The sequence below is a fragment of the Meriones unguiculatus genome, chromosome 8, assembly GCF_030254825.1.
Source record: "Meriones unguiculatus strain TT.TT164.6M chromosome 8, Bangor_MerUng_6.1, whole genome shotgun sequence".
NCBI classification, from domain to species: domain Eukaryota; kingdom Metazoa; phylum Chordata; class Mammalia; order Rodentia; family Muridae; genus Meriones; species Meriones unguiculatus.
Window position 1 is genome coordinate 66,392,391 of NC_083356.1, and position 16,862 is coordinate 66,409,252.

Here is a 16,862-nt window from a genome sequence, read left to right on the forward strand (position 1 = left end):
AGTGACAATCAACAAGCCAATATCGTGCAGTGTAGATAAGAAGTACAAAAAGGTGATCAGCAGCCCTGCAGAACCAAGAAGAACCACGGATTTCCTCGGCTAATCCAGAAAGGCGCCTAATTTGAGACCTAGGACTTGATTGTTTACGGAACTTTCTAAGTAATATTCTTGGGCTGTAGGTAAAGGAAAAGGAGCATTCGGCATGCAGTCCCTGTGACACGAACCCAAGTTGAATTTCAGCGCGCAGGCGCTACCTGGTTTCGTCTCCTGACGCAGGCGCTGCGGGGCTGGGGACTGGTGCGCAGCCGCGGGGACCCACGCAGGCGCAGGAGTGGAGGGCCAGCCCCGCCCCGGCCCTAGGCCGCGAGGCGCGGGCGGGGCGATGGCGCGCGGGAGGGGCGGGGCCACGCTGCGGGCCCGGGCCATGGCCGCCGCTGATGCTGAGGTGAGGTGCGGGGCCGGCGTTCGGCGCCGGGGCGCGGGCCGCGGTCTTGATGGCAACAGCTGCGGCGAGGGAACGGGGACCCAAGAGTACTGCGAGCTGGGTGGGGCCGCGCGCCCCCGCCGTCTTGGGCTCGGCTGCGCCGAGGCCCCAGCGTCCGGCCCGCGCTCTGCCGGCGCGCTTTGTGCACGGCGGGCCGGAGCAGCGGTGGCGGCGGCGGCAGCGCGGCGGGCGGCAGGAGGCCGCGGCTCCGCATCCCGCAGCCGCGAGCTTGTTTAGGGGCCGGTTGGAGCAGGGGTGGCGGAGACAAAAGGCAAAGTGGAGCGGGCCAAGTTGTGCGCGGCGGAGGTGAGGCCGGCCTGCGCCTGCTGCCCCGCGCCGTGACCTTTCACTTGCCGTGAGAGCGTGGCACCATCTTAAGGAAAAGTTGGCCGGTCCCGCGCGTCTCCCGCGCACAAAGCCGCTGCAGCAGGGTGACCACGGGCAGCACGGTCGACAGAGGAATGTCTGTGGTCCCAAGTTTATTTCTTCACCGATGGCATTAAAGCGGCGAGGGACAGCGAATTAGGGTTCTTTTGTTCGCGTGGTGGCCTTCCCTCTGCTCTTCCTGCGGGATAGTTTGCCTCCTGGGTTTTGCGGCGTAAACGTTATGCCCAGGCGAGAGGGACCGCTGTCGTCCCTCAGCTGGGAAAGGCGGACAGGAGTCGGGGGTTGGCAGAATGCACTAGTGTTGTGTTGGTAGGGCCGAAGTACGGTTTGGAAGAAAGTATAACCTAACAGTTTTCTACCGAAATTAGCCGCGGGTATAGTTAGCTTTTGGGACTTCCAGACCCAGAAAGTGAAGGTGTAGTGGTGGCACATGTGGTGCATAGGCTTAGTGGTACGTTTTACCTCAGATAATGTATGGTCCTTTGATGTCTTTTATTTATTTTTCTTCTCCAGCCTTTTTGAGGGGCATTCATATAAATGAACGGGTAGTTTTCAGATCTAATGCAGGGATTTGTTGAGTACTTACAACGTTCACGAACTGATTTTGGCATCAGGAACACAAGTGTATATGAAACAATTGTAAGTCATTTCCAGGCTTGTAAGGAAGGAAGATATATAGTGATTCTCATCATTTATCGAACACTTGATGTATTCCATGCGTTGTTTAAGCCCTTCAAGAAGTTACCTCATTCCAATTTTTAATGATCTGGGCAGCAGGTACTGTGCTTTCCTGTTTAACAGATGAAGAAAATAAGACTTGGCAGGGGTTAAATAACTTTGATAACTTTGCCTGGTCAGTTGTAAGCCTGGCCATTTTTTTTTGTTTTGTTTTTTGTTTTTGAAGATGTATTTATGTCTATGAGTACTCTATTTGCATGTATGCCTTCATGACAGAAGAGGGCATCCAACCCCATTGTAGATGGTTGTGAACCAATATGTGGTTTCTAGGAATTGAACTCAGGACCTCTGGAAGAGCAGCCAGTGGGCTTAACTGCTGAGCCATCTCTCCAGCCCCGAGCCTGGCCATTTTTCAATGTTAGACACACATAATTGGTGTTAACAATTGATGGAGGAAGCTGAGTGTCGTAGTCCACTTGGGGGACTGAGGCAGGAGGATTCCATGTTCAAAGATAGCCTGGTCTACATAGTAAGACACCCCCCCCTTTTTGTTTTGTTTTGTTTGTGGGACAGAGTTTCTGTGTGTAGCCTTGAACTCACTCTGTAGACCAGCTGTCCCTGGAACTCAGAGAGATCTGCCTGCCTCTGCCTCCCTAGTGCTGGGATTAAAGTTGTGTACCACCGCTGCCCTGCTTAGTAAGACCCTATTTCAAACCTGCTCCCCTCATTGTCAAAAAAAAAAGTGGTGTTAGTGGCTTCCCTATCTTGTATTCCATAGGCAGTTTTACATAGAGGGTGTGTGTGTTGAGCCTGTGTCTGGTTCCAGCCCACTGTAGGGTGTTTGTCCATAATGTAGCATATGAACATGACAGTAGTCTTCCAAAGTAGGTTCTTTGGTATCCCTTTTGCTGGTGAGGCAACAGGCACATGGCCCCTAGGATTACAGAGGGCTTGATGCAATAGAATGTGTTTGTGTGTGTGTGTGTGTGTGCACATGTGCATGCCAGAGAGAGAGAGAGAGAGAGAGAGAGAGAGGTGTGTGTGACTACAGAGCCCACGCTTTCTAAACATTTAACATACTGGATTTGCACTTTTAAGTGATTTTGTCATGGAAGTACATGACAGGGCAAGTGGCCCTTGACTGCAGCACAGTACTGTCGGTCCTGTAGAATTGCATCGGTATGGCACATCCTCACTTAATTTGGAAATATTTATAAGTTGGGGTTCACAAATTGGGAATGATTAACTCATCAGCTGACACTTGAAACTTACATAAGTGTGTATTTGTTTGTGTGTGTATGTGTGATGATTGTATCTTCATCTTCACCTCTACCCCAGCTCCCAATACTTTTTCACACTGAGAACTACTGAGGTAGTGAAGAGGTTTGTTAATATGTGCTCTGTTCTCTATTTCATAGATTGGTGTGGGCTCCTCTACTTCTTGGGTGTCTGATACATAGGGCTTTTGTCTCAGCAAAAATGTTATCTTGCAGTAGGAGGGCCTTCTACTTAATTGGGTGGCTAATATGTATCTTTTTATTAAGATTAAAAATTATTATTTTTTGCATATGGATGTTTTGTCTTTTTATAATTTTATGTATATGAATGTTTTACTTTCATTCTATGTATGTTTGGTGGCAGTGGAGGCAGTGAAGCCCCAGGAACTGGAGTTTAGGGTGATTTTGAGCCTTTCAAGTATGTGCTGGGAGTTGATTGAACCCTGGTCCTCTGAAACAGCAACAAGTGCTCTAACTTCCAGAGTTATCTCTCCTAGTCTCAATGCTTGCTCTTTGGTATGCCCCTAATCTTGGCCTTGAACTCCTGATCCTCCACGGGTCACAGGTATGTATGTATTACCATGGCTGGCTTCTCTTCCTTTAAGCTTACCTTTTTTATTGAGTTTGGAGGTGCATAGTTATGATTTTAGCACAGGAAGCTGAAGCATGAAGATCATATATTGAGTTATCCTGGGGTGTTAGGGTTTGTCTCAAAAAAATAAAAACAGCCAGGTATGGTAGGGTACTCCTTTAGTTTTGGCACTCTGGAGGCAGAGATAGGCAGATTTCTAAGTTCAAGGCCAGTCTGGATTTGTAGAGGGAGTTCCAGGACAGCCAAGACAAATAAACCCTGTCTTGAAAAACAAACAACCCTCCCACCAAAAAACAACGCCCCCCAAATCAAAAATCTTTTTTATTTTTAGAATAACATATGTACATGTAATTTAAAAAGTCAGGGCTAAGAGACATTTTTTGAAGTTCTTTAGTCTTCTACAAAGGCAGCAGCAACTTTTATTCTTTAGTGTTTACTTCGTTTCTGTAATTTATTTATTTTTAAAGATTTATTTGTTATTAAACAGCATTCTGCCTGCATGTACACCTGCAAATCAGAAGAGGGCACTAGATCACATTTTAGATGGTTGTGAGCTACCATGTGGTTGTTGGGAATTGAACTCAGCACCTTCGGAAAAATGGCCAGTGCTCTTAAGCTCTGAGCCATCTCTCCAGACCGACTTCATATTTCTGATTATATGTTGGTGCTGTCGTGTTTTTACTCACCAGCTGTAGGGATTGTCTCTGTGTACTTGCAATAATAAAAAATGAATTTAATTCTTTCACATTCTATGTTCACCTGCTGGTTAAAATTGACATTTTCTTGGCCTCTTATATATCATTGTCTTTGGAATTTGGCCTGCCTTCCTTGTTCTCTCACTCTATTCCCTCAGGATGAAATGTATTTTCCAGTAGCTGTTTAAGTAAAGGACAATGGGCCAAGAATGTAGCTCAATGTAGCCAAGAATGTAGTTGAATAGAGTCTAGGTTTAACTGGGTGGGGTGGTGTAAACCTGTAATCTTAGCACTCCGTAGTTAGAGGCAGGGAGATCAGTTTAGGTCATCTTCAGCAACATAGCAAGTTCCAGCAATTGTGGGTTCCAGATTTTGTCTATAAAAAAAAAAAAAAAAAAAAAAGGAAGGGCAAAGGCATAGAACCTTTGGAATATCTAAAAATGTAGATGTACTTAGTTCACTGCTATTGGACTTGAAGAAGAAGTTTGGTTAAACATGAAATACCTGCTTGGAAGTCAAATTAGAATTTTTTTTGTTGGCGGTGGGGAGATGGCATCGTATGGTACCAGGATTCTACGTAGGGTTGATTGTATGTCCAGGATCCATGAGGACTTGAGACCAGTATGGTTCACAAGGCTTTTGTCTCAACAAGGTGTCATGAATACTAAGCAAGTACTCTACTAATGAGCTGCATCCTAGCCTTCTGAAAGTCATCATTCAATTGTTACTGTTGAGAAAGAAGTCCAATTTGATCTCCCCACCTCACAATGCTCTGGAGATCAGATTTAGGGTTACAGGCTCTCCTGATGACAGGCATTTTCTTTGCCACTCAACTAAAGACCCAGACTCCATTTGATTTGTACATTGGTATTATTGTTTTCCTTGAGACAGGTTTCTCTGTGTAGCTCTAGCTGTCCTGGAACTTGTTCCATAGACCAGGCTGGTCCTGAACTCAGAGATCCATCTGCCTCTGCTGTGATTACAAGAGTATATATGTATGGGAGGGTATGTGCATATGAATGCAAGTACCCACAAGAGGTCTGAGATGTCACATCCCTCTGGAGCTGGGATTACAGGCAGTTGTAAGCTGCCTCATGTGGGTACTGGGAATCTAACTCAGGTGCTTAAGAAAAGCAGCCTGTGCTCTTAGCCACTGAGCCATCTCTCCAAACCCCCCCACTTTAAAATTTTATTATTATTATTATTATTATTATTATTATTTGAGACAGTATAGCCCAGGCTGGCCTTGAATTTACTGTGTAGTTGAACACAGTTTCCATGTTCTGGGATTGAAGGTATTTGTCATACATGGCTCCTAATTTTACTTACTGAAAACAATTTCTTTGCTTATTTTTGTTTTTTTGAGAGAGGGTCTCTCTACATAGCTCTGGTCTACGTAGACTAGGCTGTCCTTGAACTTGCAGAGATCTACCCAGAGGCATGGGCGACCATGCCTGGTTTGTTCTGTTCGTGCATGGGCACTCAGCCTGCTCTGGGTCCTGAGTACTGGGATTAAAGGAGTTTGCTACCATCACTTGGCATAATACTTATTTTTCCTTTAACACATATATGCTTCACCTTTTTCAGTTACTATGTAACGCTATGTAAAAGTCTGGATGCATGGGTTTTAAACTGTTACAATTTATTTATTTAATTTTTACCAATAATGCTATAATGAATGTCCTTAAAATTTTTTTGGCAGGCTGGAGAGATGGCTAGGCAGTTAAGAGCACTGAATACTCTTCAGAGTAACTGGGTTTAATTCCCAGCACTCATATAATAGCTCACAACTGTCAATAACTCCAAAATCTGACACCCTTATACAGACATACATGCAGGCAAAACACCAACGTACATTAAAAGAAAGAAAAAAGCTGGGTGGTAGTGGTGCAAGAGGCAGAGGCAAAGGCAGGTGAATCTGAGTTTGAGGCCAGCCTGGTCTATAGAATGAGTTCTGGGATAGCCAGAGCTACACAAAGAAATTTTGTCTCAAAAAAAAATGAATGAACGAAAGAAAGAAAAAAAAAGAAAGAAAAATTAAAAATTTTTACATTAATGTGTGTGTCCGTGTGTGTTTCTGCATGTGTGTATGAGTGAGTGTGTGTGGGCGCATGTGTGTGCTTGTGCCAAAGTTGGTTCTTTCCTTCTACTTTGTGGTTTTTGGAATCAAACTTGGGTCATCAGTCTTGGTGGCAAGCAGCTTTACCTGCTGAACCACCTCACTGACCCTGTAATGACTATTCTTGTCTTTTCCTTTGTGTACATTTATGTGTTTTTCAGTGTAGATAAAATTGAATGTATTTTAAATCAAGCATGGAATCACATGCCTGTAATTCCAGCTACTTGGAGGATGATAGGTTTTTTTTTTTCCTGTTTGATTTTTCAAGACAGGGTTTCTCAGAGATACATACACATATGCCTCTGCTTCCCAAGTGCTGGGATCAAAGGTGTGTACCACCCCCACCTCCACCACCTGGCTGGAGGAGTCTCAGTTCAAGGCTGGTCTGGCTTTAGAAATCAAGCCACTCATTGCTAATCAGTGAGATCCTGTCTCAAAATAAAAAGTGAAAAGAGGGGCTGGAGAGATGTCTTGGTGGTTAAGAGCACTGGCTGTTCCTCCAGAGTACCTGGTTTAATTCCCAACATTTACATGCTGTCTCACAACTATCTGGAACTCCAGTTCCAGGGGATCTGACATCATATTCTGGCCTCTATGGGCACCAGGCATATACATGGGGCATAGACATAACATGCAGGCAGAATACCAATACACATAAAAAAAAAATAAAGAAAAAAAAGACAGGAGGCTTGGGATACAGTTCAGTGCAACTGTTTTGTTGCCTAGTCTCATTGTGGTGGCTCAGTAACATAAACAAGGGAGGAAGGATTTTTAGGTCAGATAACGACTTGCTTTAGTCAGTTCTCTGCTTCTAGCATGTGTGGTAACTAGACTTATTTTGGGTCACTTTTTTTGAAAGCAGGATTTCAGATTTCACTGTGTTGTCCTGTTTGGCTTGGACCTCACAAAAATCTGCCTCTCCCTGCCTCCTGAGTCTTGGTGCTGGGGCTAAAGGTATGTGCCACCACATCCACTTTTGTTGCCAACATGGTGTTCCTGGGGAAGATATGGTGGCTGGAGGGTGTGTGAGGCACTTGTTCATACCTCAGTAGGTCAGAAGATGGACAATTTTAAAGATTCTGTGTATTTCCACCCACATGGAAAAGGGTGTCTGATTTTCTGGAGTCGGAATTACAGATGATTGTGAGTTATGAAAGTGCCATTAGGATGTTGGGAACTAAACTCTGGTGTTCTTCAGGAACAGCTGATGTGGGTTTAGAGAAAGAGAGCTCAGTGCTAAAGAGCACTTATTGATCCCAGGTGCTGGGATTAAAAGTTGTGTACCACCAAGCTTCTTTTGTCCTCATTCATTCATTCATTCATTCATTTAGGTTTTTCAAGACAGGGTTTCTCTGTGTAGCCCTGAACTTGCTCTGTAGACCAGGCTCAGATTCACAGAGGTCTGCTGCCTCTGCCTCCTGAGTGCTGGGATTAAAGGCGTGAGCCCAGTGCTAGTTAGTGTTCTTAAGTGGGTTTTTACAGTAACTCCTCTTTGAGAGTTTGATTATCACTGTCTTCTGCACTTTTCTGTATCTCTGAAGATCAGGCAGCTTGTATATTACTGGTAGCCTCTTATTTTAAGTTCCTCCTTCCTCAGTGCTTTGTAGTGAGTTAGCTTTACTTTAACTTCTATTCAAGTTTTTGCCATGGAGGTTTTTGTTATATATTTTTTTCTTGTCCACACCTTTGGTTGATTTTTGGTAAGAGAAGCAAATGGTCAGAAGCATTTGCTATAACTGAATCTTTCTTTTCCTTTCTTTTTTGAGACATGGTCTCCCCATGTGCACCTGGAACTTGTTGTGTAGATTAAGTTGCCCTTTAACCCAAGTGTCCCCTCTCCCCCCACCAAGTGCTTGGATTAAAGCCACTGTGACTGGCCAGTTATAACTATAAATCTGTAGTGGATTCTCTTTTGCATAGTCACTTTGGTCAGGTAGTCAGTGTGCCTGTGTGTCTGTGTGAGTCTGTGTGGTTTGTGAAAGGAGTTCGCTTAGTGGCTTAACAGGCCAGCAGAGATGATGCGGCTTTAACATTGAAGGACATCTGTGGATAGTTTAAGTGGTCAAAGCTATAGTGGAGGCTAGCACCCTGGTTTCCTGTGCTGCCTCTGTCATAGTATAACAATTTGTTTAATTTTGCTTTAAAATTATTGAGAGTTTTTGGGAAGTGATGGTGTTGAGGCAGTTTGGCTCTATAGGACCAACTGGCATAGAGGTTGCTATTTAGATCAGTCTACTCTTAAATTTGTAGTGCTTCTCCTGCCTCTGCCTTCTGAGTGCTGGAATTACAGACATGCACCATTGCACCTGACTTTTTATTGTATTATGTTTTTGTGAGACAGGGTATATTAAAATTCCTTCCCAGGAGTGAAGGGGACCCTTCAGGTGTCCAGGCAGGGAAGCAAACTGCAAACAATTGAGAATGAAAACTCGGTTCAGATTGACTTGTCAACATGTGTCAGACTTGGGGAATCTGATGCCAGGTGGTTTATTGCCAGCATACTGAAAACACAGTACAACAATCATTCCCACTCCAGGTTTCTAGGCAACAACCAGTTCAGTTCCATGTGTACAGTAAAGCTTACTGTGTGGGCTACCTAGAAACTCCTTTACAAAGTAACTATAACCACAAGGGTGGGTTCTCTCTATGGCTAAGGGGTCTAGAATCAAGTGGTCTCTGACTGAGATAGCATAGGGACATGGGACATCTCCCCTAAGGATGGGCTCTAGGGAGGGAGAGACTGGAATTACATTCTGGGGGACTTGGGTGAGTTCTGCCTCAATAGCAAAGGATGGATGAGGTCTGTCTCCACAGATAAAGACACCAGGTCTTTATCTGTGTCTATGCTCAGCTTTTGTCAGTATCTGCTTCTACTACTTGGGAAGACAGTTAATCCCTCCTTTTATGTGTGTTTTAACATTCCTAGTTTCCTAATGCTCTGTGAATGCAAGGACCTTTGTGCCCCCAACAAGGAGGAGGCATAAGCAACACTACCACTCCTTTTCCTAAGGTCCCAACCACAAACTGAGGCATGGCTCTGTCAGCAGTCACTCTGGGAACCAATACATTTTTATTGGGTTTCTTACTGAGCATAGTTGATGGGTTACTGACAATGGTGTGGTTGCTCTCTACACTAACAGGCCATAACGGGAGAGCCTTTACCCAGCAGTGATGAAGGCTTTTGCATGGCTGCTTAGGTGGAGACCTTTGCATTAGTCTTTTTCCACTTGTATATACTCTGGCCCCTCTCCCATGCCACATACAATTAAAGCAGAGTTGTATTCTGAAGTCTCTCTCTACCCACCTGCTCTGGGGTGTAAAGATCAGCAAACATAGTTGATCTTTTGCAAGGACACAGCTGAGTGCCCCAAGATGGCTGTTGCTTGGCTCAGAGGGCAGTCACATAGAACACAGTGTCTCTTGTGTAATACAAGGTGGCCTAGAACTCCACATATATCTAAGGATGACCTTGAATTTCTGATCCTTTTGCCTCTGTCTTTGATCAGGACAGATTTTGTATGGTGCTGGGGTTCAAACCCCTGAGTGGCTTTTGTTTGTTTATTTGCTTTTTTTTTTTTTTTTTTTTTTTTTTTTTTTTTTTTTTTGAGACAGGCTTTCTCTGTGAAGCCTTGGCTCTCCTAGGCTCAATTTGTAGATCCCTCCTTTTCAAGACCAGGTTGGCCTTGAACTCAAAGAGATCCACCTGCTTCTGCCTTCCTGAGTACTGGGACTACAGGTGTGCACCACCCCATCATGTCCCATTCCATTGGCAATTATTTTGAAGCAGTTCTCAGGCATTTTTTTTTAAAATCTATGAATACTTTATTTCAGTTAATAAATGTCCTGTTAGTATTCAGATTTATTATTTTGGTTCAAAAAAGAGCAGCATACCTGAGTGGTACCACATCCCTGTATTCTCAGCACTTGGGAGGCAGATGCAGGAGGACATCTACAAGTTTAAGTTTAGTCCAGTCTACACAGCAAGTTCCAGGTCATACAGGGATACATAGTGAGACTGTTTCCAGAAGCACTCCCATAAAAGAATATAGTTTATTACTCTTGATAGATATCTCAAATCTCTGAATATATTTAATTTCTCTTCCATGTCACTTTTTTTTTTCCTCTCCCTGAGCTTGTCTTTTTAGTTTTTGCTTTTTAAAGACAGTATGTCTCTGTAGCCCCATTTGTCCTGGAACTTGCTCTGTAGGCCAGACTAGCCTTGAATTCATAGGAGGTCCTACTCTGGCTTCTTGGTTCATTTTTGTCTTTCTTTCTTTCTTTCTTTCTCTCTCTCTCTCTCTCTCTCTTCTTTCTTTCTCTCTCTCCTTCCTTCCTTTTTTTTTTTTTTTTTGAGACAAGGTCTCACTTTGTAGACCAGGCTGCCCTCTAACTCAGAGATATTCCAGGCTCTACCTGACTAAAGGTATGCACTACTATCTCCTGCCTAGTGCATTCCTTTCATTCCGTTTTAGTTATCTGAGTTCCCAACTCCAGCTCCATTAGTGTCTTCAGACTTTGCCCTCTCTAGCTTCCCCTTTTTTGTTGGCATTTGCTCTGTGTTGGAAAACTAATCTTGGTAAAGCTAGTTGTGTGAGCAGAGTAGGACTTTGCTCTTGGGTCCTGAATTCTTGCATGTTTAGAACTTTGGCATCTGCCAGTTGACTGGAGGCTGTGTTAAAGCTGACTACTATTTTAGTTTTACAGTAGGGCTCATTCTAGTATTGGGTATTGTTTTAAGTGTTTGGCTTCTGAACATTGGCTACAAACAAAAAGAAAGCTGTCTTTGTCATCATCTTGTTTTTCTTGTTCTTTTCTGTTCCTCTTTTTTTGTTTTGAGACAGGGTTTCTCAGTGTAGCTTTGGCTGTCCTGGACTCATTTTGTAGACCAGGCTGGCCTGAAACTCACAAATCTGCCTGCCTCTGCCTCCCAGAGTGCTGGGATTACAGGCGTGTGCCACTGCACCCAGTTGCCACTAATTTCTTGCTTTGAAAAAAATGTCACAATCTGTTCCCCAAGGCAGGTTTGGCCACACACCTTCACTAAACCAATTAAAGAAGCCAAATTAAAAATGGAAAGCTGAAAAAGAAGACTTACCATATTGGGAAGAAGAACAAACAGATACAGTGAATCCCCCACAGGTGTGTTACAGATGAAGTGAGATGAATGTTTATATTTTGGTTTTTGGAAACAGGGTCTCTCTCTCTCTAGTCCAGGTTGTCCTGGAACTCTCAGAGATCCATGCCTAGTGAGATCATTTTAAATAGAGGGTGAGCGTATGTACATCTAAGCATTCTTTGTTTTTTTGTTTGTTCGTTTTTTTATTTTTTGTTTTTTGAGACAAAGTTTCTCTGTTTAGTCCTGGCTGTCCTGGAACTTGCTCTGTAGATAGAAGATCTGCCTTCCGACCCATTGCTGGTAATTAAAAGTGTGTCTCACCACTCTCCCACTTTATAGCCTGCCATTTTTATGAAGAAGTTAGCTAGGTCACGGTAGGATGGGACATATCAGGAGTTGTACAGAGCTGCTCCGACCAAGAAACCTGAGTGCACACTGAGCCCTCAAGTCAGATGAGGAGTTATATGCTGCAATTGGGAAATGAAGTGGAGAGCTGAGAATGTAGTTCAGTGTAGAGCACTTGCCTACCATAACATAAACAAAAACCCCAAAACATGAAATGCACATGAGCATGAGCTGAGCACACAGAGTACTCAAACTTTGCTAATAGTAGGGTGTATCCAAGTTTGGGCTCTGATGCTCTTGGGTCATACGTGCCACCATGAGGAACAGAGATGGGTGTTAAGAGACTTGAGTGGAGGGGATCCAGCAGAAGGCATGCAGTGACTATTTGCATTTAGTACAGGCTGGTAAAAAAAAAATTATGATACAGCTATAATCCCAGGGTTCTGGTGGGAAAAGTGTCACAAGTGGGAAGCTAGGAATATATTGAAACTTTTGGGCCAGATGCAACTACTACCTGAGAACTTATCTCAAAAACAAACAAGGGCTGAAGAGATGGCTCAGCATTTAAGAACTTTTGCAGACGGGGGTTGGTTTCTAGCACCCATATGGAGCTGTTTACAACTGTCTGTAATTACAGTTTCAGAGGATATAACACCCTCTTTTGGCTTTCTTGTGCACCAGGCACCCATGTGGTGCATATACATACATGCAGCCACATAATATATAAAATAAGAACAAATTTTATTAAAAACAACAATAACAAAACAACCAAAAACTCTTAGATATAGCAAAGATTTCCTCATTGCTCAGAAGGCAAGATATCATTTGTGTGCTCAGAAATCATATAGAGCATTTTACTTGGAGAGAAGAAACTAAAATACATGGCATGTATTAGTGTTTACTTCACAGTCATTATCAATCAAGATACTAATAGTATTTTTCAAAGTTCCCTTTAAAAATATTTTACTCTTTCTGTGATCCTCCATTCTTACTTTCTTCCCTTCCCTGATTTTTCGGTTTTGGGAATCTGGCCCAGGACCTTGTGGATGTTAATTAAGTGTACCCTTGAAACTCAGCTTTTTTTTTATTTTTATTTTTTTAACTTTAAGACAGTGTCTCACTCCATTGTCCGGGTTGTTCTTGAACTCATTCTGCAGCCCAGTCAGACCTTGAACTTTTAGTCAGGTCTTACTCTTAGCTTCTTGATTAGCTGGGATTACAGGCTTGTGCTGCCAGGCCTAGCTGAAATTATGATCTTTGGGCCAAATGAAATATTCTGGTGTTATAGTGTGATAATCATGAAAATGTGTGATCGAATGTGTAAGGGAAATTGTTTATATAGCTTACAACCATGCAAAATAATGCACATATACAGAAAAACTGGAAGGAAATGAAAAATTTTAAGTTAGGATAGTGATACTTATTTTGCAATTTTCCATTTATATTCTTTTTTTTGTTTCATTCATTCATTTACTTGTTTGTTTGTTCATTGAGTTAGTGTCTTAATGTAGCCCTGGCTGCCATTGAACTCACTAGGGTAGGCCAGGTTAGCCTTGAATTCTTTTTTTTTTTAGCCTTGAATTCTTGAACCTCCTGCCTCCACTTCCCAAGGCTTGCTCCAGACTTTGCTTTTGATAGTTTGATTTAATTAAATAGGTATTATCGTATTCTAAAAAGGTGGCGTGGGAGTTACTCATGTTGAATTAGTTCAGAACCTGAGTGGAATGGACACCGTCATGTAACTTCATTTCGACAGTTGTTTCAGTCCATATACTTCACAAGAATGTTAGCATCTTTAAATAAATAATCCTTGGCTGGACGGTGGTGGTAGTGCACGCCTTTAATTTCAGCACTTGGGAGGCAGAGGCTGTCAGTTCAATGCCAGCCTAGTCAAGGCTACACAGAGAAGCTCTGGGGGGGGGTGTGGCAAACAAAAACAAGATGGAAATCTTGCTAGGAAGCAGAGCCAGTCAGTTCAGGGTCAACCTGGTCTACAGATCCAGATTGACAAGGGCTACACAGAAAAACCCTGCCTTGTGGGAGGGCAGAAAGAAATAATCCTTGTCACCTAGAAGTACTTAGGTGTCTGATCCCAAATTGCTGTTGCTTGTAATAGTTTGCATTGAGATTTTTTCTGGCAACATGATGCCACCTCTGGTAACAGTTTCAGTTGCACTCCTCTTACCCAATACTGTGTCAAACTGCAAAAGAAACTTAATGAGCCTTCACTATGAACTTAATTTGGTTATATCTGATAGGAGATAGCCTGGCAGACATCTAGGTAAGGTTGGTGTAGGTCCTAACTGGGTGTTTGTAAGAAGAAATGGAGACTACATATGACTATCAGGGTAGCATTTAGAGTAGGACTTCATGGCTATGATAATACTCAGTTTGGACTGTGGAGTTGATCTTGGACATTGCAGTAGTCTAGTAGCTTTCCTGGCTTCTACTCACTCATTCCTGTCATGACAGTGGATCTGAGAATCACCTGTGTAGAGATTCAATGTAGCAGGAATCCAGTCACTTTTCTAGCTTCCTCTAGGTCACATCTTGGTTCCTTGGGGCCACTGCAAATTGCCATTAACTGGCTAATCTCATTGGCCTCTCTAATTTATTCTTTATTAGGAATCCATTGTGGTCTTTAAAAAGCCAAACCAGTCAAATTAGGAGGCTGAGGCTGAGTTATGTCACCAGCCTGTCTTTTATTATTTTTTAGACTTTGTACTTTTCTTGTTTAGTAGCTTTTGGTACATTTTTAGTACTAATCTTTTGTGTGCATCGTGAATATATTTCCCTAAATTTTTTTGTGTGTGTGTGCACTTGAGGATGCATGTGCATGTGCACAGGCTAGAAGTTGACACTATGCATCTTCCTCAGTGGCTTTCCACGCTTCCATTTTTTTTTTTCCAAAATAGCAAGAAACCATTATTTAAAGTAGAGTAATAGTAAAGGTGAGAATAATGTCAAGAGTGACAGCAGGCCATCTGAGCTAGAATACTCAGAAGTATCCACCAAAATTTTTTCTTCTTTTTTTTCTGTCCTTCGAGACAGGGACTTACTCTGCAGCTCCAACTGTCCCGGAACACTCTCTGTAGACCAGGCTGGCCTTGAACTCACAGAGCTCTGCCTGTCTTTGCCTCCTGGGTACTAGGATTAAAGGCATGCAGCGCTATGCTAGGCTTACCAGAAATTTCTAGAATTTAATTTTGTGTATAACAGTGTTTTGCCTGGATGAATATCTCTGTACATACCTGATGCTTGTGGATGCCAGAGAGGGTGTTGTATTTCCTGGAGTTACAAAGAAGGTTGTGAACCACCATGTGGGTGTTGGAAATTGAACGAGGTCTTCTGAAAAAAACAAAAACAAAACAAAAAAAAAAACTAAAACAAAACAATAAATGCTCTCAACTGCTGAGCCCCAGACCCTTCACCATATATTTAAAAAAAAATGTTATTATTTATTACAATTTATTCACTTTGTATCCCAGCTGTGGCCCCCTCCCTGGTCTCCTCCCAATCCCTCTTCTCCCTCTATACCCTCCCTAGGCTAGGGTCATAGAAGGGGAAGAGGAATTCCCCATCAGTGTTTTTCCTTTTTTGATTTTCTAATCAGGATTATTTATTCCTGTGTTTTCCTTTTTCTTTTTCAATTTAATTTTATTTATATATTACAATTTATTCACTTTGTATCCGCACTGCAGCCCCCTCCCTCGTCTCCTCCCAGTCTTTGGGCAGAGTGTCCGAATCTTTACGGAAGAAGAGGGAGCTAGAAAGCCCTGGAGGGACAGGAACACCACAAGGAGAGCAACAGAGCCAAAATACCTGGGCCCAGGGCATCCTGAGAGACTGATACTCCAACTAAGGATCATGCATGGAGAGGTCCTAGATACCCCTGTTCAAAGGAAGCCCATTGGCTGCTAAGTTTCCAAGTGTGATCCCTAGTAAGGGGTACAGGGGCTATCTCTGACATGAATTTAGTGACAGGCTCTTTGATCACCTCCCCCTGGGGGATGCAGCCTTGCCAGGCCACAGAGAAAGATGCTGCACCATAATTTTAGAAACTATAGTTTTGCTGAATCTGGAGCTTGCTGATTGTTATAAGTTGGCTGCTCAGCAAGCTGTAAGGTTCTTCCTTTCTCCAGTTCTCCAGGTCTGCGATTACAAGTGTGCATCACTATATCTGGGTTTTTACCTGGGTTCTTGGAATCCAATGAGGGTCCTCATGCTTGTATACCAAGCACTGCATTGACTCTACCATATCTCTCTAGCCCACATTCCCACACAAAAAACTATTTGTTTATTTAACTTTTATGAAGCAGAATCTTTCTGTGTAGCCTTGCCTATTCCTGGAGATTGATACATACACCACGATGACTTTGAATTCACAGAGCTCTTCCTACTTCTGCTTCCCCGGTGCTGGAATTAAAGATGTATGCCACCATGCCTGGCTCCAGATTCCTAGTTTAAAGATCAATTCTCTTTATTTTTTGAATCATAGGCTGAAAGACATTTATTTCCATATGAAACTTCTGTTCAAGTTTTTATTTAAAAATTTTTAACTTCTCTTTCTAAATAGTCTCACTGTGTAGCTTAGGTTAGACTTGAATTCATTATCATCTTGCCAACTTCCTGAATACAGGGGTTACAGATGTGTGCTTTTATGCCTAGCTTTATTGCTCAGTCTTTCTTATGTTTCTTTTTCAAAGTTGACTTGTCCAGTGTGGTGCACACCGTTAATCGCAGTACTCTTGGGAGGCAGAGGCAGGTAGGTCTCTGTGAGTTTGAGGCCATCCTGTTCTATACAGGGAGTTCCAGACTAGCCAGAGTTACATGATGAGACAGACCCTTTCTCAAAGAACAAAACAAAATAAAAACCACCCCTCCTGAAAACTCCCAAGTTGACTTTAAAAATTTATTTTTATTTTATATACATGAATGTTTTGACTTCATGTATGTATATTTTATTTTTTTTAATTTACTTTTTTTGTTAGATTTATTTATTTATTATGTATACAGTGTTCTGCCTGCATGTGAGCCCGCACACCAGAAGAGGGCACCACATCTCACTATGAGTGTGAGCCACCATGTGGGTGCTCGGAATTGAACTCAGGACCTCTGGAAGAGCAGCCAGTGCTCTTAACCTCTGAGCCATTTCTCCAGCCCCCGTAT

At 42.8% G+C, this 16,862-nt stretch overlaps 1 protein-coding gene across 9 annotated transcripts in view; it reads left to right on the forward strand.

Moving 5' to 3' along the window:
* The first annotated feature begins 342 nt into the window (after positions 1-342).
* The window catches only part of Ehmt1 (euchromatic histone lysine methyltransferase 1), a 140,959-nt gene continuing 124,439 nt past the window's right edge, over positions 343-16,862 (forward strand). For 4 of the 9 annotated variants that reach the window (XM_060389654.1, XM_060389660.1, XM_060389659.1 and 1 more), the window contains exon 1: positions 343-445. In XM_060389654.1, coding sequence (XP_060245637.1) covers positions 383-445 — 63 coding nt within the window. In that variant the 5' untranslated portion in view covers positions 343-382. The remainder of the gene's footprint in view (positions 446-16,862) is intronic. The other 5 variants (XM_060389656.1, XM_060389661.1, XM_060389662.1 and 2 more) reach the window with 5 other exon arrangements.